Genomic DNA, 22,499 nt, shown 5'->3' with positions numbered 1-22,499 from the left:
TTCTAGGAACCGGAAGCTCAATTTATAGTTAGAAGAGGGGGCCGGGTGCAGAGTACCCCTCTCACCCACCCCCACGCGGAATCCGCGGCGCCTGCGGTCTTGGGTTGAGCTGTGCGCAGCAGGCGGGTCAGGCGCACCATCCCCTGAGCGCAGCCTGGTGGGCTCCCGGGCACCGCCCCTTTGGGGCCCGCTCGTGCGGGAGGGGCTATGCTGCCAGAGGTACGCGCCGCCCCTGCCACCCTGAGGGCCATTTCCCATTCCCAGGTGGTCGCGCTGTCCCCACCCCCTCCATTCTCCCCGCCCCGCACAGTCGTCCTCAGCTTCGCCTCTCCCGGGTCCGTGTGCATCCGGGTCCATCCTCTTGCTCACCTTCTTCATTGGCTAGAGCCGGGAGCAGAGCGAGTGAGCAGTGTGCAGATGAGCCATGGTGGAGGTGACTTTTGCTTCTCCCTCGCCCTCCCCCCTCATTACCTGTAACTCTTCCCACCTAAGACCCTCAAACTCTTTTCCCCTGTAGACAGATCGTGGCGACCACGGGTCGGCCTCTCTCTCTTCCCTCCATGCTCCTCCTCTGAGGTGATGGCGGGCACATTTGTCAGTTTCCTCCTTTTCATATAGTTCTCCAGGACTTACCAGGCCTGCCAGCCACCCCACTGCAGGATGGCAGTTTTGAAAATGAGGGATGCCCTCCAAAGAGGATGACTTTAGGTGACATGCAGACCCTGCGGTCAATCAAGGAGAGAAGTGGGTATTTCTGTTCAATGTTCTTATCATGTAACATTTAGAATGTGCCAGGCCTCTTTGAATCATTAATTCCTTGAACACTCCCAACAATCCTAAAGGGAAATTTTCACTCGCATCCTTGTGAAGAGACCACCAAACAGGCTTTGTGAGAGCAACAAGGCTGTTTATTTCACCTGGGTGCAGGCGGCCTGAGTCCGAAAAGAGAGTCAGCAAAGGGAGATAGGGGTGGGGCCGTTTTATAAGATTTGGGTAGGTAAAGGAAAATCACAGTCAAAGGGGGGTTGTTCTCTGGCGGGCAGGAGTGGGGGGTCACAAGGTGCTTAGTAGGGGAGCTTTTGAGCCAGGATGAGCCAGGAGAAGGAATTTCACAAGATAATGTCATCAGTTAAGGCAGGAACAGGCCATTTTCATTTCTTTTGTGGTGGAATGTCATCAGTTAAGGCAAGGCAGCGCATTTTCACTTCTTTTGTGATTCTTCAATTACTTCAGGCCATCTGGGCGTATACGTGCAAGTCACAGGGGATGCGATGGCTTGGCTTGGGCTCAGAGGCCTGACAGAAATACTATTTATGACCTGTTTTACTAATCTGACTGTCAGGCCTCTGAACCCAAGCCAAGCCATCACATCCCCTGTGACTTGCACATATACATCCAGATGGCCTGAAGTAACTGAAGATCCACAAAAGAAGTAAAAATAGCCTTAACTGATGACATTCCACCATTGTGATTTGTTTCTTCCCCGCCCTAACTGATCAATGTACTTTGTAATCTCCCCCACCCTTAAGAAGATACTTTGTAATCTCCCCCACGCTTAAGAAGTTTCTTTGTAATTCTCCCCACCCTTGAGAATGTACTTTGTGAGATCCACCCCTGCCCACAAAACATTGCTCTTCACCGCCTGTCCCAAAACCTATAAGAACTAATGATAATCCACCACCCTTCGCTGACTCTCTTTTCGGACTCAGCCCACCTGCACCCAGGTGAAATAAACAGCCATGTTGCTCACACAAAGCCTGTTTGGTGGTCTCTTCGCATGGACGCGCATGAAACTGACAACTATAACAAGAAGTTTAAATAACTTGCTCAACATCACAGAGCTAAACAGTTTACACTGATTTGAATGTAGCCAGCGTTTCAAGAGAAAGTGTCCAAGATCAAGCCTTCCTTTGGCCCAGGTTTGTCAGCACTTCTCTATTGCTGGTAATCTTTTTTTTTTTTTTTTTTTTTTTTGAGACGGAGTCTCCCTCTGTCGGCCAGGCTGGAGTGCAGTGGCGCGATCTCGGCTGGCTGCAATCTCTGTCTCCCGGGCTCAAGTAATTCTCCTGCATAAGGCTCCAGAGTAGCTGGGACTACAGGCGTGTGCCACCATGCCAAGTAATTTTTGTATTTTTAGTAGAGACCGGGTTTCACCAAGTTGGCCAGGCTGGTCTCCAACTCCCGACCTCAGGTAATCCGGTCGCCGTGGCCTCCCAAAGTGCTGGGAATACAGGCGTAAGCCACCGTGCCCAGCTTTTTCTGACTATCTTCTATGTGTGGAATAAGACTGATTTTCATTTTCACTGGTGGAAAAGAGTTGGCTTCAAATAAAAAAAATACTTAAGAAAATATCAATCACTTCAGTGTTATACGTTAAGTAAAATACAGTGACTGTGAGTGCAGAAATGACATTCTTTTTCATCTGACATGAAGCATGGAATCTTGCTTATAGCTTTATATCCCTAGTGTTGATGACTATTATATGGGAAGAGCAAATGTCCCTTTTGACCACAGGACACATGTTCATGTAGTAGATGAGAATAGCAGGATACACAAGTGAGCATATCTGGCCTAGCTGTTTTGTCTGTGAGTAAATAAATATCCCCCATGCTATATGTAATGAGAGAAAAAAAAGCAACAGTTAATGTTATAGATGACTCACTGCTTGCCAGGCACCATTCTAAGTTCCTTACATGAATTAAATCATTTAATTTTACAAGCAGCTATTATTATACTCCAGCTGATGAGACTGAGACACAGAGAGGTTGCGTCACACACATCGTGGCAGAGTTGGGATTTGCACTCATACAGGCTGACTGCAGCATCATGTCCTTACCCCATGCTCTATGCCACCAAGTCAACACAAACATGATGATGCTGAATGTCCTCATATTCCACCTCTGGGATGCAGCGGTGGAAGCACGTTGAGTTGGCAGTGAGACCCCTGTGCATAGCCGTGACCTCCCTGGGCTTCCGTTCCTATCTCTCAAGCCAAGAGCAAAATTTGTTCATCTCAGAGAGTATTAATCATTTCAATGTGAAATGATACATAAAATATGCACATGGCAGCAGAAATGGCAGTCATTCTATATGTGACATGAGGCACAGCATCGTGCTCATAGCTTTATAACCCTGTGTTGATGACATTTTTGTGGTTACAGTGACTGACTCTCTGGTCCACAGGACCCGTGTTTGAGTGGTAGATGACAGTTACAGTATACACAGCTAGGCACTCCAGGCCTGGCTGCTTTGTCTGTGAATAAACAAATATCCCCTACGCTATGTGTAATGATTGTTTTAAAGAAGCAATAGCCAATATTATAGACTACTCACCACTTGCCAGGCATCATTCCTCATTCTCTCTCTCTCTGTCTTTTTTTTTTCTTGAGATAGAGTCTTGTTCTGTTGCCCAACCTGGAGTACAGTGGCACGATCTTGCTGACTGTAACTTCTACCTCCTGAGCTCAAGTAATCCTCCCTTCTCAGCCTCCAGAGCAGCTAGGACCACAGGTGCATGGCATCACATCGTCTAATTTTTGTAATTTTTGTAGAGACGGGGTTTCTCCGTGTTGCCCAGGCTAGTCTCAAACTCCTAGGCTCAAACAACCTTCCCACCTCTGCCTCCCAAAGTGCAGGTATTACAGGCATGAGCCACTGTGCCCGGCCCACACTCTCATTTAATCCCTGCATTGAGATATAATCTCCTTTCTACAAATGAGGCACTAGATGCTCAGAGAGTGTGGGTGACTTGCCCAAACCACACAGCCAGTAAGTGCTGGAGTGGGCTGTGAACTAGGACTGCCTGACAACTAAAACTACACCCTAGGCGCTGGCTGCCTTCTGAAATCGCTTCACAGGGAAGCAGCAGGTAAGCGTGGTCCTGACTTCTACACAAGGAGATTCATCTTCCTCTTTGACTGAACATCAAATAGCATTCCCTCCAGAAATGGAGGGACTAACTTGTCATTAACAAGACATCCAGGGACTCTTTCCTTCCTAAGGAACATCACCACACTCAGCAAGCTGCACAATCTGCCATAGCTGTATTCTGAGAACTTGTGTAAATAAAGTATTAGTAATTATGGAAATGATGAAATCACAAGCAAAATTCCAAAATAACTTCATCTGCAACCCACGATCACATTGCCTCTTGCCAGGAGCATGCTGGTTTGAAGTAGTCAAGGGCTGGAGCTTGAAAGAGGAACAAATGAAGCCTGACCTTGGGAGGAACTTCCAAAGATTCTGAGCCAACTCCCAACAGGGAGCTCTCAGGGTTCAGCGAGTGTCCTGAGTGTGCTGTCTGTCTGTGACGCTGGCTAGGCCAAGCCTGATGGTTCCTCATGAGAATGTCCTGGCCTGTGCTGCTGAAGGTGTGTGGTCCACAGTGGGGCCAGTCTGCTGTTTCCAGTCTTTAATGCAAATCACCCATGAACTTAAGTGCAGAGTTTGTAAATCTTCCATTTTTCTGTTATTTCTGTATGTATTTATTGATTTTTTTGTGTAAAATGTAAAACATGGGTTCTATATTTTGTGCTTCATTATCTTCATAATTAATATTACTTTATTTACAAAGGTTTAGTCTGGGATGGATAGAAAATGAAAACTGTCCCTTCACCATGGAGTTTGAGAAGCCCCGTGGAGGATTCAAGTAATTTAGGCATTGGAATCCACCTCCTGTGGTCACTTTCAAGCCTAAAATCTGCTGAGGAACTGAACTTGGGCAGGGAAACCTGAGAATAAACATGAGGAATGGAGAAGTCTCTGTACCACATTTAATATGAGTGGAGCTGATCGCGTATGTCCCCATCCCCATATGAGCCAGGACAGTGCAGGTTCATTTTACAGAAGATGGAGGTCAGTGATGTAACGGGGCTCACCTGAAGGCACTCAGACTGCTCAGCACTCACATTTCCATCCAGAGCCCAGTCTTTAAACTCCCAGTTCAATCTCCCACCCCAGTCCCTCATTCCAAAAAACACAACAGGAACCAGAACGGGAATCAAGTCTAAGTGTTTAATTATTATTCACATATTTCACAGAAAAAAAGGAATGTAGCAAATGGGTCGGAGTTGTAGAAAAAAAAATCCTGGATTTTACGTGTCATTCTGTTTTCATCTGACAGCAGGGCTGTCCCAACATCAGGCACAGCAGCTGCACTTCTCTGACGCCCCTTTGCAGATGCAGCCCTGGGCACACTTGGCACAGCCCAGGGGGCAACAGGAGCAGCAGCCTGCGGAAAAAGGGAGAGAGAAGTCACAGCAGACTTGACCAGGGAGCTCCCTCTCCCAACAGCAGGCCTGGCTGGAGCTCAGACTCCAGCCCCAGAGGAGCCTTAGTTCAGGATGGCACGGCTTTTTCAGGAGACAACTGGTGGATATTGGGGTGAGTCTTCCTATGAGAGACTGCCCAGCCCCACAGGAGCCCTGGACAGAGCAGAAGACTGGAAAGGCAGTGACGGCCTAGGGGGACAAAGGAAGCAGGCACTCAGGGCCAGCCTTGGGTTCCCTCCCAACCTTAGCCACAGCCCCAGATTCCTGGAGATGGCCCCGCACTCACTCTTCTTGCAGGAGGTGCATTTGCACTTTTTGCACTTGCAGGAGCCGGCGCAGGCACAGGAGCCACCTGCAAGGAATATAAAAAGCCAGTGTGTTGTGAGTGAGATGCAGAAGGTACAGCAGTGGGTCAATGAGTGTCCAGTTCCCCCTTCTCTGTTCAGGGCCAGCCGTCAGAGCTCCTTTCCCACTCAGCAGAAGAGAAGACCCATCTCCTCTCCATTCATGCTGGGAAAACCAAGCACCCTCCGTTTGTATTCCAAAGGTAAGTCCCAGGCTCCAGGCACAGCCCGGGAAGACTGCGACTTCGACTTTCTGTCCTGAACCCTGAAGAGGCAATGTCCCCACCTAGCCAGTGCCTCCCATCCAATCCGGCTGCTCAGAGCCAGGTTAGAGAATTGGGGCTCAGCCAGCAGCCTCGTGACCAACGGGGTGATGTGGAGCAGGACAGCCTTGAGCCTTAGGACCCTCAACTCTGACACAGAGGCACAGGGAAGAGGGACATGCTCTCAGGAGCTTGGCCAAGAGGAAAGCAGTGGACGAAGTAAAGAAGTCCCCTTCAGCTCAGATCGCAAAATATGACCTCCTCAAACCCAGGGACACTCTCTATGGTGTCTGGGAAAATTTGGCATCCTAAGGCACAGAACCCGGGCGCTCCTTACCAGCCTCGCAGGAGCAGTTGGGGTCCATTGCAAGCCGAGGTGAGACTGGAGTTCCCAAGCGAGAAGAGAAGAGGCAGTGGAACACGTGGAGGGCGTGGTGGAGTGCAACAGTTGGCAGCTCCTTTTCTAGTCAAGGGAGGGAGCCGGGTGCAGAGACCCTGCCCCGCCCTTGCACCCGACCCACTGAGTCCGAGCCGCCCGCGGTCCTGGGCTGGGCTGTGCGCAGCAGACGGGTCGGGCGCAAAGTACCCTGAGCGCAGGTCGGTGCACACCGCGGGGACGGCCCTTTCGCAGCGGCTCCCGCGGGAGGCGCTGTGCACCCGGGTGACCTGCTTGTTTCACCCTGCCGGGCCTGCCCAGTTCCCTGAGATTACCTGCTACTCCCGCCCTTTGGCGTTCCGCGTGCCCCGAGATCCTGACCTGCGCCCCACACCCCGGGGCCTGCCCACCCCTGTCAACAGCTAAGGCTTTCCTGGAGTCCCAGTGCAACCCCAGTCTCTTGTTCAATTGTCTGGATTGGTGGGAGCAGAGAGCACAGCGAGGGAGTAGTGTGCAAGGGACATGCCGAGGATGCGACCTTCAGATCTCTGGCATCGCCTGTTCCTGTCCCCGTCCCCACCTCAGTTCTTCGGCCACGTTTCTCCTGTGCACAGCAACACGGAAGACACAGGACCCTGCCTCCCTCCCATCAAAGTATACTTATTCATATCCCTCTATGTCTCTGTTTTGCTTCCAGGACTGACTGTAATGCTTGGTTTTGTTGAAAGATTTCAAGCAGTGAAGAGATAAGCATACCTAGGCCATAGAGAAGCTTCATCACTGACCTCTCTACCTAGGGAAGCTGACAGGATTCACACCAAGCAGTGCTACTTCCCAGCTCCCTGACCCTGGGCTAGTGGCTTGAACTCCTTGTCATTGTCCAGATTAGGAATACGGGTTCGTGAAAAGGACTCACGTCCCTTTAGGGTTGCTGTGAGGGTTCAAAGACAGAAAGTCATTAAACAGGGCCAAACACAGACCCGTGTAACGTAGAGTTATTAGGAATATGGAAGGAAAAATAACCAGCGCTCTTGCTTTCTAATTTAATGCAGGATCTTCATATCACCTTCAATGATCCCTCTTCTAGGGACTCGCCACACTTTCCAAACTGCCATCCTGTAGTGGGGTAGCCGGCTAGGCTGTGGGGAGACCCTGGAGAGATTTATGCAAAGGAGGACCTGGACAAATGTGCCCATTCAGCTCCTCAAGAGTGGAGAATGGGAGAGGCAGATCCCTGTTTCTTCCGTGTTACTGAGCACAGGAGAAGCGTGACCAAAGGACTGAGGTGGGAACGGGGACAGGGCGGATACTGCCAGAGATGCGAAGTTCGCACCCTTGGCCTGCCCTTTGCACACTACTCCCTTGCTATGCTCCCCGCTTTGGCAGATCCAGAAAGTGGAGCACAAGACTGGGGTTGCCCTCGACTCCAGGAAAGGCTTAGCTATTGACTAGAGACCTGGGCGTTGGTGAAGGTGAGGGGAAAGCCAGAATACTGGGGTAGGCGGAACGCCAAGGGGCGGGTGTAGCAGGCAACCTCAGGGAAGCTGGGAAGGCCTGGCAGGGTGAGAGAAGCCGCACACGGGGGGCACAGCGCCTCCCTCGCGAGCCGGTGCGAAAGGGGCGGTCCTGCGGTGTGCGCCCAGCTGCGCTCAAGGGACCTTGCACTTGGCCCATCTCCTGCGCACAGCCCAGGCCAGGACCGCGGGCGGTGCGGACTCAGCGGGCTGGGCGCAAGGGCGGGGCGGGGCGTCTGCGCCCGGCCCCGTCTCCTGACTATAAAAGCAGCCGCTGGCTGTTGGGCTCCACTCCGCCTTCCACGTGCATCACTGCCTCTTCCCTTCTCGCTTGGGAACTCTAGTCTCGCCTCGGGTTGCAATGGACCCCAACTGCTCCTGCGCCGCTGGTAAGGGACGCCCGGGTTCTGTGCCTTGGGATGCCAAATTCCCAGACACCATAGAGAGTGTCCCTGGGTTTGAGGAGGTCGTATTTTGCTATCAGAGGTAAAGGGGACTCCTTTATTCGTCCAGTGCTTTCCTGTTGGCCAAGCTCCTGAGGGCATTTTCCTCCTCCCTGTGCCTCTGTGTCAGAGTTGAGGGTCCTGAGGCTCAAGGCTGTCCTGCTCCACGTCACCTGGTTGGTCACAGGGCTGCTGGCTGAGCCCCAATTCTCTAACCTGACTGAGCAACCGGATTGGACAGGAGACATTGGATAGGAGGGGACATTGCCTCTTCCAGGTTCAGGACAGAAAGTCGAAGTCTTCCTGGGCCATGTCTGCAGCCTGGGACTTTCCTTTGGAGTAGAAATAGGAGGGTGCTTGGTTTTCCCAGCATGAATGGAGAGGACATGGGGCTTCTCTTCCTCTGCTCTGAGTGGGAAAGGAGCTCTGAGGGCTGGCTCTGCACAGAGAAGGGGGAAGTGGACACTCATTGACCCACTGCTGTACCTTCTGCATCTCACTCACCGTTCACTGGCTTTTTCTCTTCTTGCAGGTGTCTCCTGCGCCTGCGCCAGCTCCTGCAAGTGCAAAGAGTGCAAATGCACCTCCTGCAAGAAGAGTGAGTGCGGGGCCATCTCCAGGAGTCTGGGGCTGTGGCTAAGGTTGGGAGGGAACCCAAGGCTGGTCCTGAGTGCGTGCTTCTGGGGAACCGGCCTTCCTTTGTCCCTGTAGGCTGTCACTGCCTGTCTAGTCTTCTGCACTTTCCAGGGCTTATGTGAGGTGGGGCAGCTTTCTCAAAGGAAGACCCATTCCAATGTCCACCAGTTGTCTCCTGACAAAAACCATGCCATCATGAACTAAGGGTCCTCTGGGGCTGGAGGGATGGAGACAGGCCTCTGTTGGGGCAGGGAGTTCTCTGGTCGAGTCTGCTCTGACCTCTCAATCTCCTTTCCTCCCCAGGCTGCTGCTCCTGCTGCCCTATGGGCTGTGCCAAGTGTGCCCAGGGCTGCATCTGCAAAGGGGCATCGGAGAAGTGCAGCTGCTGCGCCTGATGTCGGGACAGCCCTGCTCCCAAGTACAAATAGAGTGACCCGTAAAATCCAGGATTTTTTGTTTTTTGATACAATCTTGACCCATTTGCTACATTCCTTTTTCTGTGAAACATGTGCATAATAATTAAACACTGACTTGATTCTGGTTCTGGTTTCTGTTGTGAATAAGGGTCTGGGGTGGCAGATTGAACTGGGAGTTTAGAGACTGGGTTCTGGATGGAAATGTGAGTGCTGAACAGTCTGAGCGCCTTCAGGCGAGCCCCGTTACATCACTGACCTCCATCTTCTGTAAAATGAACCTGCACTGTGCCGGATCATATGGGGATGGGAACATATGCGATCAGCTCCACTCACATTAAACGTGGTACAGAGACTTCTCCATTCCTCATGTTTATTCTCAGGTTTCCCTGCCCAAGTTCAGATCCTCCGCGGATTTTAGGCTTGAAAGTGACCACAGGAGGTGGATTCCAATGCCTAAATTACTTGAATCCTCCACGGGGCTTCTCAAACTCCACGGTGAAGGGACAGTTTTCATTTTCTATCCATCCCAGACCTAAACCTTTGTAAATAAAGTAATATTAATTATGAAGATAATGAAGCACAAAATATAGAACCCATGTTTTACATTTTACACAAAAAATCAATAAATACATACAGAAATAACAGAAAAATGGAAGATTTACAAACTCTGCACATACGTTCATGGATGAGTTGCATTGGAGACTGAAAACAGCAGACTGGCCCCACTGTGGACCACACACCTTCAGCAGCACAGGCCAGGACATTCTCATGAGGAACCATCGCCAGCGTCACACACAGACAGCACACTCAGGACACTCGCTGAACCCTGAGAGCTCCCTGTTGGGAGTTGGCTCTGAATCTTTGAAAGTTCCTCCCAAGGTCAGGCTTCATTTGTTCCTCTTTCAAGCTCCAGCCCTTGACTACTTCAAACCAGCATATTCCCGCCAAGATGTAGTGTGATCGTGGGTTGCAGATGAAGTTATTTTGGAATTTTGCTTGTGATTTCATCATTTCCATAACTAATATTACTGTGTTTACAGAAGTTCTCAGAATACAGCTATGGCAGATTGTGCAGCTGGCTGAGTGTGGTGATGTTCCTTAGGAAAGAAAGAGTCCCTGGATGTCTTGTTAATGACAAGTTAGTCCCTCCACTTGTGGAGGGAATGCTATTTGATGTTCAGTCAAAGAGGAAGATGAATCTCCTTGTGTAGAAGTCAGGACCACACTTACCCGTTGCTTCCTTGTGAAATGATTTCAGAAGGCAGCCTGCGCCTAGGGCATAGTTTTAGGTGTCAGGCAGTCTTATTTCACAGCCCACTCCACCACTTACTGGCTGTGTGGTTTGGGCAAGTCACCCACACTCTCTGAGCATCTAGTGCCTCATTTGTAGAAAGGAGATTATATCTCAATGCAGGGATTAAATGAGAGTGTGGGCCGGGCACAGTGGCTCATGCCTGTAATACCTGCACTTTGGGAGGCAGAAGTAGGGAGACTGTTTGAGCCCAGGAGTTTGAGACCAGCCTGGGCAAGATGGAGAAACCCCGTCTCTACAAAAAATACAAAAATTATATGGCTCTGGTGGCCTGTGTCTGTCCGAGCTACTCTGGAGGCTGAGATGGGAAGATTGCTTAAGTCCAGGGTATAGAGGCTGCAGTCAGCCAAGATTGTGCCACTGCACTCCAGGCTATGCAACAGAATGAGACTCTGTCTGAAAAAAAAAAAAAAAAAAAAAGGAAAAGAAAAAAAGAAAATAAGGGAGTGACCTGGCTGCTGCCTAGGCTTTAATAAACAATGGTGATTATGATCATTCTCTCTGCACTGACTTTCTTGGAAAAAGATACCATTAAATCCTAACTCACTCCTGGAGAAAGGCTCATTGGTTTAGAAGCATTGCTCTGGGTGGGATGCAGTGAAGCGGTTGCATACCTGGCTGATCCAGTGCCAGGAAGAGTGTGGATGTTCTCCTGCAGAAAGTCCTCTGTGATAAGACGCTCCCCCAACATTTGAACACACATAAAATCCTTTCCCATTCTTCATGTCATTTGACCTTCATGTAACCTGTTGAATGAAGGTCACAAGCTTCAGGACAGGGACAGAAAATATTCAGGGGCTGGTGTGCCTGAGTCATCTTTCAGAAGAATTAAGCAACCTCCCCAATGCCACACAGCTGAGAAGGAAAGGGATGGATGAACCTATAGTACGGCTGGCCTCTGGCCCTGCCCACAGCTGGCAGATCATGGCATCCCTAGATGCCTAACCCTGCCAATCTCTGTTCAAAGCTATAAAGGACTTTGGAGATGAACAAATTTTGCTCTTGGCTTGAGAGATAGGAACTGAAGCCCAGAGAGGTCCATGGCTGCTATGCACAGCGATCTGACTGCCAACTCAATGTGCTTCCAAAGCTGCCTCACGGCCAGACATTCAGCATCCTCATCCTTGTATTGACTTGGTGGCATAGAGCATGGGGTAAGGTCATGATGCTGCAGTCAGCCTGCATGAGTGCAAATCCCACCTCTGCCACTTTGTGTGTGACACAACCTCTGTGTCTCAGTCTTATCAACTGGAGTATAATAGTATCTGGCTTGTAAAATTAAATGATTTAATTCATGTAAGGAACTTAGAATGGTGCCTAGCAAGGGGTAAGTCATCTATAACAATAACTGTTGCTTTTTTTTCTCATTATACATAGCATGAGGGATATTTATTTACTCATAGACAAAGCAGCCAGGCCAGATGTTCTCACTTGTGTATCTTGTTATTCTCATCTACTACATGAACATGTGTCCTGTGGTCAAAGGGACATTCGCTAACACTAGGGATGTAAACATATAAGCAAGATTCCATGCCTCATGTCAGATCAAAAAGAATATAATTTCTGCCCTCCCAGTCACTGTACTTTACTGAACATACAATATTGAAGTTATTAATATTTTCTTAAATATATTTTCATTTAAAGCAAACTCTTTTCCAGCAGCAAAAATGAAAATCAGTCTTATTCCACACAAAGAAGATAGTCAGAAGAAGTATAAATGTGTGTCGTATGTGTGTGTATATATATTACAGTTATAGATTGCTTTTGTCACGGCTTATGGTTCAGCTTGTGGCTTGACATTGTTTAAAAGATTTCCAGCAATAGGGAAATGCTGATGACATACCTGGGCCAAAGGAAGGCTTGATCATCGACACTTTCTCTTGAGAGGCTGGCTGGATTCAAATCAGTGACAACTTTTCCATTCTGTGATGTTGAGCAAGTTACTTAAACTTTATGCTATAATTGTCAGATTAGTAAAACGGGGTTCATAAACAGTGTTTCCCTTTAGGATTGCTGGGAGGGTTCAAAGAAGCAATGATTTAAAGGGGCCTGGCAAAATCTAAATGTTATATGATCGCATCGAAGGAAGAGAGAGGGGATGATCCGTGGTCGCCAGGTTCTGTGTACAGGGAGAACCAGTTTGAGGGTCCTAGGTGGGAAGAGCGACAGGCAATGTGCGGGGGCGGGGGGGGGGGGAGCGGAGGAGAAACAAAAGCCACCTCCACCGCCGCACATCTGCACACGGCTCACTCTCTCGGCTCCCAGCTCCCGCCAATGAAGAAGGCGAGCACGAGGATGGAGCTACACACGGACACGGGAGAGGCAAAGCTGATGACGAAGGTGCAGGGCGGGGGATGAGGATAACGCGACCACCTGGGAATAGAAAATAGCTCTCAGGGTGGCAGGGGCGCCACGTACCTCCGGGAGCATAGCCCCTCCCGCACTAGCGGGCGCCAAAGGGGCGGCCCCAGGGGGCCCACCAGGCTGCACTCAGGGGATGGTGCTCCCGACTCGCCTGCTGCGCACATCCCAACCCAGGACCGCAGGCGCCGCGGATTCCGCGTGGGGGTGGGGGAGGGGGTGCTCTGCACCCGGCCCCCTCCTCTAACTATAAATTGATCGCCCGCTTCATGGAATCCACCATGCCTCCCACCTGCCCCACTGCTTCTGCGCCCCTCCCTTAGAAACCCCAGCCGCACCTCGGCTCGAAATGTACCCCAAGTGCTCCTGCTCCACTAGTAAGAGATACCGGGTTTCGGGCCTTAGGATCTCCATTTTCATTCCAGAGGATGGAATGTCCCCGGGGCAGGAGGGAGGTGCGTGTTAGCTCTCCCTAAAGTGGCCTCCTTTACTTTGCACTTCCCGTGCTTTCTTCCTGCCAAGCGCCTTCATCACCACTTAGAATGTTGTCATCTTCCCAGTGCCTTCCATTTCTGAGGCTAGAGGACTGAGGCTCAAAACTGCCCTGCTCCGGGTCACCCAGATAGCCAGTAGGGTCCTGGGCTGGGACCCAGTGCTCTGTCCCGCATTAGAGCTGCCTGAAGTGGATGGGAGGCAGGGAGCATTGCCTCTTAAGGATTCCTGACATAAGGCCTTGTGGAGTAAAATTAGGAGGGCGCCTGCCTATCCCAACCTGTGTGGAGAAAAGATGGAGCTGGGCTTCCGTGTGCCTGAGCAGAACAAGGTACTAGGTTTCCCATGCACTGAGCATGAGGATGCTGAGGGCCTGCTCCTAACCCTGCACCACACTCACTGCTCACTACCTTTTTCTCTTCCCTGCACGTGGGTCCTGCACCTGCGCCAGCTCAGAGTCAAGCATCATCTTGGCACACGCCTGTAGTCCCAGCTAACTCTGGAGGCTTAGGCAGGAGAATTGCTCGAGCCTGGGAGAGGGAGGTTGCAGTGAGCCGAGATTGAGGTTGCAGTGAGCTGAGACGGAGCCGCTGCACTCCAGCCTGGCCGACACAGGGAGAATCCGTCTCAAAAAATAAAATAAAATAAAATAAAAAATAAAAGATTTCCAGCAATAGAAAAGTGCTGATGACATACCTAGGCCAAAGGAAAGCTTGATCATGGACAGCTTCTCTTGAGAGGCTGGCTAGATTCAAATCAGTGATAAGTTTTCAGCTCTCTGATGTTGAGCAAGTTACTTAAACCTCTTGTTATAGTTGTCAGATTAGTAAAACGGGTTCATAAATAGCATTTCCCTTTAGGATTATTGGCAGTGTTCAAGGAATGAATGATTTAAAGAGGCCTGGCACATTCTAAATGTTACATGATAAGAACATTGAAGAGAAATACCCACTACTCTCCTTGATTGACCGCAGGGTCTGCATGTCACCCAAAGTCATCCTCTTTGGAGGGTGCCCCTCATTTTCAAAACTGCCATCCTGCAGTGGGGTGGCTGGCAGGCCTGGGATAGTCCAGGAGAACTATATGAAAAGGAGGAAACTGACAAATGTGCCCACCATCACCTCAGAGGAGGAGCATCGAAGGAAAAGAGAGAGAGGCCGACCCTTGGTTGCCACATTCTGTCTACAGGGGAAACGATTTTGAGGGTCCTAGGTGGGAAGAAGGACAGACAATGAGAGGGGAGGGCGAGGGAGAAGCAAGTCACCTCCACCGAGGCTCATCTACACACTGCTCACTAGCTCTGCTCCCTGCTACAGCCAGTGTAGAAGGTGAGCACGAGGATGGAGCTGCACACCGACCCCAGAGAGGGAAAGCTGGTGGCGACGGTGCGCAGAGGGAGGAAGGGAGGGGTTGGGGATAGCATGTAAGAGATATAATGGTATGGGCATCTGTAACAGACCTAAGCTTTGGCAAAATAAACTAAAATGAATTAGTATGAAATATAAAAACAAAGTCTACTTTTTATACTCAACAGGGTGGGAAAGGATTGTTCTCTGTCCAAATGCTGCAGCAGTGTCTCATCCTGGAGAATTTTGTGCAGGAGGTCATCCACATGCCCTTAAGACCAGATCAACAAGAGACCCATCCTCAACTTCCAGTCCACATAATACCTCCAGGCAGATTAGTGTTACCCTAGGAGCTTGATGAGATGTAACAGGATTCTATCTCCAGGAAGTGCACGTGGACAAATGATTATAACAGCACTGTTTATTAAGCCCAAGCCAGGTGCCAGGGCACTATCACATTTAATCCCTACATATATTTATAATCTGCTTTCTACAAGTGAGGAAATGGAGGCACAGAGAGGTTAAGTGACTTGTGCCAGCTACACAGCCAGGAAGGTGTGAAGTGGGCTGTGAATCTGGTTATGTGACACCCAAACTTGCACATGACCCACGCTGCCTTCTGAAATGCCCTCTTCACAAAGGGCACCTGCGGGCAAGCATGGTCCTGACTCCTGGGCCACTTGACTCCTCTTCCTCTGTGATTGAACATCAGATAGCCATTCTCGAACCAGTAGCCAGTGGAACCTACTGTTGGCCTAACTACCAGTCACCAGGGTGACTCCTCTCTCCTTCTTGAACAGCAACACACCTTCCAACTGCAGAATATGCCATCACCACTGCGTCAGCACACTCAACATCCTTCATCTGCACCCAGTCCTTCTCATGACTCTGCGTTGCCGAGATGACGCTTTCCTCCACATCTCCAGTCACTTTGCTGCCCTGAATTAATCAAGGTTGGAATTTAAAGAACAAAAATAGCTTAATCTTGGGAGAAACTGCCAAAGATTCAGACACAAGTCACTACAGGGAGCACTCAGGGGTCGGAGAGTGTCCTGTTGGTGACACTGGGCCAGCCAGGACTGATGGTTCCTTGTCAGGATGTCATGACCACTGCTGCTCAAAGTGTGTAATCTACACACTAGGGCCTGTCTGCTGTTTACAGTCTGCAGTGCACGGCATCCATCAACATATACATAGTTTATAAAGTTGTAATTTTCCTGGTATTTCTTTTTATATTTATTGAACTTTTTCCTGTTGAGTCTAAAAATGGATTTTGTAATTTTTTTTATGAGCTCTCCTTCTGTCACCCAGACTGGGATGCAATGGTGCAAACATGGCTCACTGCAGCCTTCAATTCCTGAGCTAGATGGATTCTCCTGCCTCAGCCTCCAAGTAGCTACGATTACAGACTTGCTCCACCACATCTTGTTAAGTGTTTATTTATTTATTTAGAGACAAGGGTCTCCCTATGTTGCCAAGGCTGGTCTCAAACTCCTGGTGTCAAGTGATCTTCCCTTTTGAGCCTCTCAAAGTATGGGGATTATAGGTGTAAGTCATCCTGCTCCGCCAGATTTTGTATATTGAATTTAATTTCATGACTTCCATCATTAGTATTATTTCATTTACCAAGGTTTAGATGTGGAATGGATAGGAATTAAAAACCCCTCCTTCACCCTGGAGTTTGAGAAGCCCGGTGTAGAATTCAAATAACTAAGGGGTTTGATTCCATTCCGTGTAGTCACTTTCTAACCTGAAATCCAAAGAGGAATTGAAGTTGGGCAGAGAAATCAGAGAAGGAACAGGAGGCATTGAGAAGTTTCTGTGCCACATTTGAGAATGAAGGTGATCCTGTATTCTGGATCCCCACCAATGACCTGATGAAGTGTTATTCCATTCTACAGAAGAGGAAGCACAGTGAGGCAGCCTGGCTTGCCTTAAGGCACTCTGATTGTTAGGGACTCAGATTTCCATTTAGAGCCCAGGAGTCTGCAACCCTAGTTCGATCCCCCACCCCAGTCTCTGATTTCTGAAGCACATAAGGGAAACTGAAGTCAGAATCGGGTCTAAAGTGTTTAATTATCACTCACATATTTCACAGGAAAAGGAATGTAGCAAATGGGTCAAGGTGGTATCAAAAAAAAAAAAAAATCCAGGTTTGTACATGTCTCTCTGTTTACATCTGGGAGAAAGGCTGTCCTGGCATCAGTCGCAGCAGCTGCACTTCTCTGACGCCCCTTTGCAAACACAGCCCTGGGCACACTTGCTACAGCCCATGGGGCAGCAGGAGCAGCAGCCTGGGGAAGAAGAGGAGCATGGGAGGTCACAGCCAACTTGCCCAGGGACCTCCCTCCCCAACAGAGGCCCCCAACAGAGCCTCCAGCCCCAAAGGACCCTCAGTTCAGGAGGGTATGGCTTTGTCAGGAGACAACTGGGAAATATCTGGGGTGGGTCTTCCTATGAGAAAGCTGCCCAGGCGCCCTGCACAGGGCAGAAGACTAGAAAGGCAGTGACAACCTACGGGGACAAAGGAAGGCCAGTTCCCCAGAAGCATGCACTCAGGGCCAGCCTTGGGTTCCCTCCCAACCTTAGCCACAGCCCCAGACCATGGAGATGGCCTCACACTCACTCTTCTTGCAGGAGGTGCATTTGCACTCTTTGCACTTGCAGGAGCCGGCGCACGTACAGGAGCCACCTGCGAGAAAGAGAAAAAGCCAGTGAGCGGCGAGTGACCTGCAGGAGGTACAGCAGTGAGTTAATGAGTCTCCATTGCCCCCTCCTCTGTGCGGGGCCAGCCCTCAGAGCTCCTTTCCCACTCAGAGCAGAGGAAGAGAAGCCCCATGTCCTCTGCCTTCATGCTGGGAAGGCCAAGCAGCCTCCTGTTTGCACTCCAAAGGAAAGTCCCAGGCTCCAGGCACAGCCTGGGAAGACGGCGACTTCGACTTTCTGTCCTGAACCCCGAAGAGGCAATGTCCCTGCCTCCTATCTAATCCTGCTGCTCAAAGCCTGGTCAGAGCACTGGGGCTCAGCCAACAGCCCTGGGACAAACCGCATGACGTGGAGCAGGACAGCCTTGAGCCTCAGTACCCTCAACTCTGACACAGAGGCACGGAGAGGAAGGAAATGCTCTCAGGAGCTTGGCCAAGAGGAAAGCACTGGACTAAGTCAAGGAGTCCGCTACAGTTGAGATCTCAAAATACGACCTTCTCAAACCCAGGAACACTCTCTATGGTGTCTGGGAATCGAGCATCCCCAGGCACGGAACCCGGCGTTCCTTACCAGCGGCGCAGGAGCAGTTGGGGTCCATTGCAAGCCGAGGAGAGACTGGACTTTCCAAGAGAGAAGCGAAGAAGCAGTGGGGCAGGTGGAAGGCGTGGTGGACCCCAACAGCCGGCCGCTGCTTTGATAGTCAGGGGAGGGGGCCGGGCGCAGAGACCCCGCCCCGTCCTTGCACCCGCCCCGCTAGTCAGCGCTGCGGGAGGTCCTGGGTGGGCTGTGTGCAGCGGAAGGGCCGGGCGCAAGGTGCCCTGAGCGCAGCTCGCTGCACACCGCGGACCGTCCCTTTGGAGTCCGCTCAAGCGGGAGGCGCTTTGTGCCTGGGTGAGCGGCTTCCCTGCCCTCCTGCCCGCCCTTCCCAGTTTCGCCAAGATTGCCTGCTACACCCGCCCCTTGGGGTTCCGGGTACCTGGAGATCCTGGCCTTCGCCCCGCCCCCCGGCCCCGCCCCGGTCCTTCGTCAACAGCTAAGCCTTTCCTGGAGTCCCAGTGCAACCCCAGTCTCTTGCGCCACTGTCTAGATTGGCGGGAGCAGGGAGCCTAGCAAGGGAGTAGTGTGCAAAGGACAGGCCGAGGATGTGACCTTCGGATCTCTAGCATTGCCTGTCCCTGTCCCCCCACCTCAGTCCTTTGGCCATGTTTCTCCTGCGCACAGCAACACGGAAGACACAGGGCTCTGCCCCCCTCGCTTCCATTCTTCACTCTTGAGAGGCTGAATGGGCACATTTGTCTGGGTCCTCCTTTGCATAAATCTCTCCGGGGTCTCCCCACAGCCTCGCCGGGCACCCCACTATAGGATGGCAGTTTGGAAAATGTGGGATGTCCCCAGAAGCGGGATCACTGAAGGCGGAGTTTGCGGTGAGCCGAGATCGCACCATTTTTGCACTCCACCCTGGGCAACAAGAGTGAAACTCCCTCTCAAAAAAAAAAAAAAAAAAAAGAAAAAGAAAAGAAAAAGAAAAAGAAAAACTTAACATAAGAAGTAAGAAAGACAAGTGGTTAATTCCCTTCAATATTACTAGCAGTTGCTTAAGGTTGAGTCTGTGCCAGTCTCCTTTTAATCATTTTCATTGTTTGAACCTTTACAACAATTGTAAAGGGAAATACTACGCATGAACCCATATTAATAAATGGACACCTACAACAAAGAAAGTTCAAGGAACGTGCTCATCATCACGGAGCTAAAAAGCTGTGCACTGATTTGAATCCAGCCAGCCTCTCAGGAGAAATTCTCTGAAATAAGGCCCAGCTATGTCTTCTCTATTGCTGGACTTCCCTATGGCTTGAAATCTTTTAAATAATAACAAGTCAGGCCGGGCACCGTGGCTCACGCCTGTAATCCCAGCACTTTGGGAGGCCGAGGTGGGCAGATCACTGCAGGCCAGAAGTTCAAGACCAGCCTGGCCAACATGGCAAAACCCCATCTCTACTAAAAATACAAAAATTAGCCAGGCGTGGTGGCACGAGCCTGTAATCCCAGCTACTTGGGAGGCTGAGGTTGCAGTGAGCCAAAATTGTGCCACTGCACTCGAGCCTGGGTGACAGAGAGAGACTCTGTCTCAAAATGGTAATAATAATAATAATAATGACAAAGTCGCCAGCTCAACCATGGGCAATGACAAAAGCAATCCATAAGTGTAATAAGCATATATATATACATACATACATACACATGCACACATATATTCTTTTCTGGCTATCTTCTACATATGGATAGGACTGATTTTCATTTTTGGTGGTGGAAGAGAGTTTGCTTTTCATAAAAATATATTTAAGAAAGTATTAATCATTTCAATGTGAAATGATAAATAAAATGTGCACATGGCAGCAGAAATGGCTGTCATTCTATTTGTGACATGAGGCACAGCATCTTGCTCATAGCTTTATAACCCTGTGTTGATGACATTTTTGTGGGAATAGTGAATAACTCTCAGGTCCACAGGACCCGTGTTTGAGTGGTAGATGACAATGACAGCATACACAGCTAGGCACTCCAGGCCTGGCTGCTCTGTCTGTGAATGAACAAATATCCCCTATGCTATGTGTAATGATTGTTTTAAAGAAGCAATAGCTAATATTATAGACTACTCACCACTTGCCAGGCATCATTCCAAGTTTCTTACATGTATTACATTATTTAATCCTACATGCCAGATGCCATTATTATGCACCTTTTACAGGGGAGGAGACTGAGACACAGAGAGGTTGCGAGGCACAGCTAAAGTGACAGAGGCGGGATTTGCATTCATGCCTGCTAATGACAGCATCATGCCCTCACCCACCACTCTATGCTACCAAGTCACAAGAAAGATGAGGACACGGAAAATCTGGCCCAAAGGCAGCCGTGGGAAGCACATTCAGTTGGCAGTCACTTTCCCCCTCCACAGCTCTGTGACCTCTCTGGGCTTCAATGCTCATCTCTCAAGCCAAGTGCAAAATCGGTCTATCCCGAAGCATCTTTATAGATTTGAACCAGGGTAGACAGAGTTTAGCATCCAGTGATTAGCAGATCATGCTCTGCCAGCTGTGACCAGGGGTAACATAGGTTCATGCATCCCTTCACTTCTGAGCTCCGTGGTCTTAGGCAGGTTGATTAACTACTCTGGAAGACAGCACAGGCACTCCAGGCCCTGCATATTTGCTGTCCTGGTTCTGAGGTCTGTGGCTCTCATTCCCAAGGTTCTGTGAAGATCCAGTGATATGAAGGCTGAGAAAGGCTTTTGTGTCTGTACAAATGCCAAGCAGCAGCATCTTATCCAATACCACATTCCTCCCGGCAGGATCACCAGGCTGCAATCTCATTCCCAGCATCTAATCCAGAGTAATGCTTCCAAACCTATGAGCCTTTCTCCAGGAGGTCGTTGGGATTTAACGGAATTTGTCTAAGAAAGTAGTGTAGGCTATGTGCAGTGGGTCACACCTGTAATCCCAGCATCTGATAGGCCAAGGTTGGCGCATCACTTGAGATCAGGAGATCGAGACCAGCCTGGCCAACAGGGTGAAACACTGCCTCTACAAAAATACAAAGCTTAACTGGGCGTGGTGGTGTGCGTCTGTAATCCCAGCTACTCAGGAGACTGAGGCGGGATAATCGCTTGAACCCGGGAGGCGGAGGTTGTAGAGAGCCGAGATCCCACCACTGCCCTCCAGCCTGGGCAACAGAGGGAGACTCCATCTCAAAAAAATTAATTAATTAATTAAAAATAAATAAAAAGAAAGTCAGTGTAGAGAGAATAATCATCAGCCTCATTATTTATTTATTTTTTACATTTTTCTTCTTTTTTTCTGTTTTCTTTCAGAGATGAGAATCTTACTTTTTTTTTTTGGCGGTGAAGCAGGCTGTGAACCAGGACTGCCTGACACGAAAATCCATGTCCTAGGCTCAGGCTGCCCTCTGAAATCTCCTCTTCACAGGGAAGCAGTGGGTAAGGGTGGTCCTGATCTCTAGGCCAGGAAATTCATTTTCCTCTTTGATTGAACATCAAATAGCATTCCCTCCACAGAGCCGGTGGGACTAACGGTTGGCTTTTATTATAAATCAGCCAGGGCCTCACTCCTTAATGAGCACCACCACACCCTCCAAACTGCAGAGTCCTCCATCAGCCCTGCATGGGCAGACATGAAGAACTTCTACTGCAACGCACAATCACACACACTGCACCTTGCTGGGAACATGCTGGGCATTTCTCTCCACATCTCTAGTCGCTTTGATGTTTTGAAGTAGGGAAAGCCTGGAATTTAGAAAGAAGAACAAATTCAGCTTGAGCTTGGGTGGAGCTTGCAAAGATTCAGAGCCGGCTGGGTGCGGTGGCTCACGCCTATAATCCCAGCACTTTGGGAGGCTGAGGCAGGCAGATCACGAGGTCAGGAGATCGAGACCATCCTGGCTAACATGGTGAAACCCCGTCTCTACTAAAAATACAAAAAATTAGCCAGGCGTGGTGGCAGGCGCCTGTAGTCCCAGCTACTCGGGAGGCTGAGGCAGGAGAATGGCGTGAACCTGGGAGGCGGAGCTTGCAGTTAGCCAAGATCGCACCACTGCACTCCAGCCTGGGCAACAAAGCAAGACGCCGTTTAAAAAAAAAAAAAAAAAAAAAAAAGATTCAGAGCCAAGTCACAACTGGGAGCTCTCAGGGGTCAGTGAGTGTCCTGTCAGTGACACCAGGCAGGCCAAGCCTGATGGTTCCTGTGGGGACGTGCTGGGCAGTGCTGCTCAAGGTGTGTGAGCCACACCCTGGGACCAGTCTGCTGATTCCAGTCTGCAATGCACATAAGCAAAATATGGGCAAAGTTTGTGAATCTCTCATTTTCCTGTTATTTCTGTGTATACTTATTGAAACTTTTCCTGTTGAATCTTAAAATGGTTTCTGTATTTTGTGTTTGATTTCATTATATCTGTAATTAATATTATTTTATTTACAAAGGTTTAGGCCTGGGATGGATGGGAATTAAAA

General features: G+C 49.7%; 3 protein-coding genes across 3 annotated transcripts; 1 reads left to right on the top strand and 2 right to left on the bottom strand.

The window, feature by feature from the left end:
* Window positions 1-4,999: 4,999 nt before the first annotated feature.
* MT1H (metallothionein 1H) lies at window positions 5,000-6,313 on the bottom strand. Its single transcript, NM_001252040.1, has 3 exons — window positions 6,215-6,313; window positions 5,557-5,622; window positions 5,000-5,230 (listed from the first exon to the last, which is right to left on the bottom strand). The coding sequence occupies exons 1-3, from the start codon at window positions 6,240-6,242 to the stop codon at window positions 5,139-5,141; spliced, it is 186 nt and encodes a 61-aa protein (NP_001238969.1). The 5' UTR covers window positions 6,243-6,313; the 3' UTR covers window positions 5,000-5,138.
* A 1,750-nt stretch (window positions 6,314-8,063) lies between these two features.
* MT1G (metallothionein 1G) lies at window positions 8,064-9,384 on the top strand. The gene is given in 3 exon segments (NM_001252595.1): window positions 8,064-8,156; window positions 8,743-8,808; window positions 9,150-9,384. Coding segments are annotated over 3 exon segments (186 nt in total). The 5' UTR covers window positions 8,064-8,128; the 3' UTR covers window positions 9,242-9,384.
* Window positions 9,385-16,830: 7,446 nt separating this feature from the next.
* MT1F (metallothionein 1F) lies at window positions 16,831-18,244 on the bottom strand. Its single transcript, XM_003315112.6, has 3 exons — window positions 18,050-18,244; window positions 17,400-17,465; window positions 16,831-17,067 (listed from the first exon to the last, which is right to left on the bottom strand). The coding sequence occupies exons 1-3, from the start codon at window positions 18,075-18,077 to the stop codon at window positions 16,976-16,978; spliced, it is 186 nt and encodes a 61-aa protein (XP_003315160.2). The 5' UTR covers window positions 18,078-18,244; the 3' UTR covers window positions 16,831-16,975.
* Window positions 18,245-22,499: the final 4,255 nt, after the last annotated feature.

The sequence above is a fragment of the Pan troglodytes genome, chromosome 18 (assembly GCF_028858775.2).
Source record: "Pan troglodytes isolate AG18354 chromosome 18, NHGRI_mPanTro3-v2.0_pri, whole genome shotgun sequence".
Classification (NCBI taxonomy): domain Eukaryota; kingdom Metazoa; phylum Chordata; class Mammalia; order Primates; family Hominidae; genus Pan; species Pan troglodytes.
This window is presented reverse-complemented; position numbering and strand designations above follow the sequence as displayed.

Coding starts and splice junctions, on each gene's coding strand:
- MT1H (NM_001252040.1), bottom strand. CDS start 6,242: ATGGACCCCAACTGCTCCTGCGAGGCTG. Junction 5,623..6,214: donor CAACTGCTCCTGCGAGGCTG/GTAAGGAGCGCC, acceptor TATTCCTTGCAG/GTGGCTCCTGTGCCTGCGCC. Junction 5,231..5,556: donor ATGCACCTCCTGCAAGAAGA/GTGAGTGCGGGG, acceptor CTTTTTCCGCAG/GCTGCTGCTCCTGTTGCCCC.
- MT1F (XM_003315112.6), bottom strand. CDS start 18,077: ATGGACCCCAACTGCTCCTGCGCCGCTG. Junction 17,466..18,049: donor CAACTGCTCCTGCGCCGCTG/GTAAGGAACGCC, acceptor TCTTTCTCGCAG/GTGGCTCCTGTACGTGCGCC. Junction 17,068..17,399: donor ATGCACCTCCTGCAAGAAGA/GTGAGTGTGAGG, acceptor CTTCTTCCCCAG/GCTGCTGCTCCTGCTGCCCC.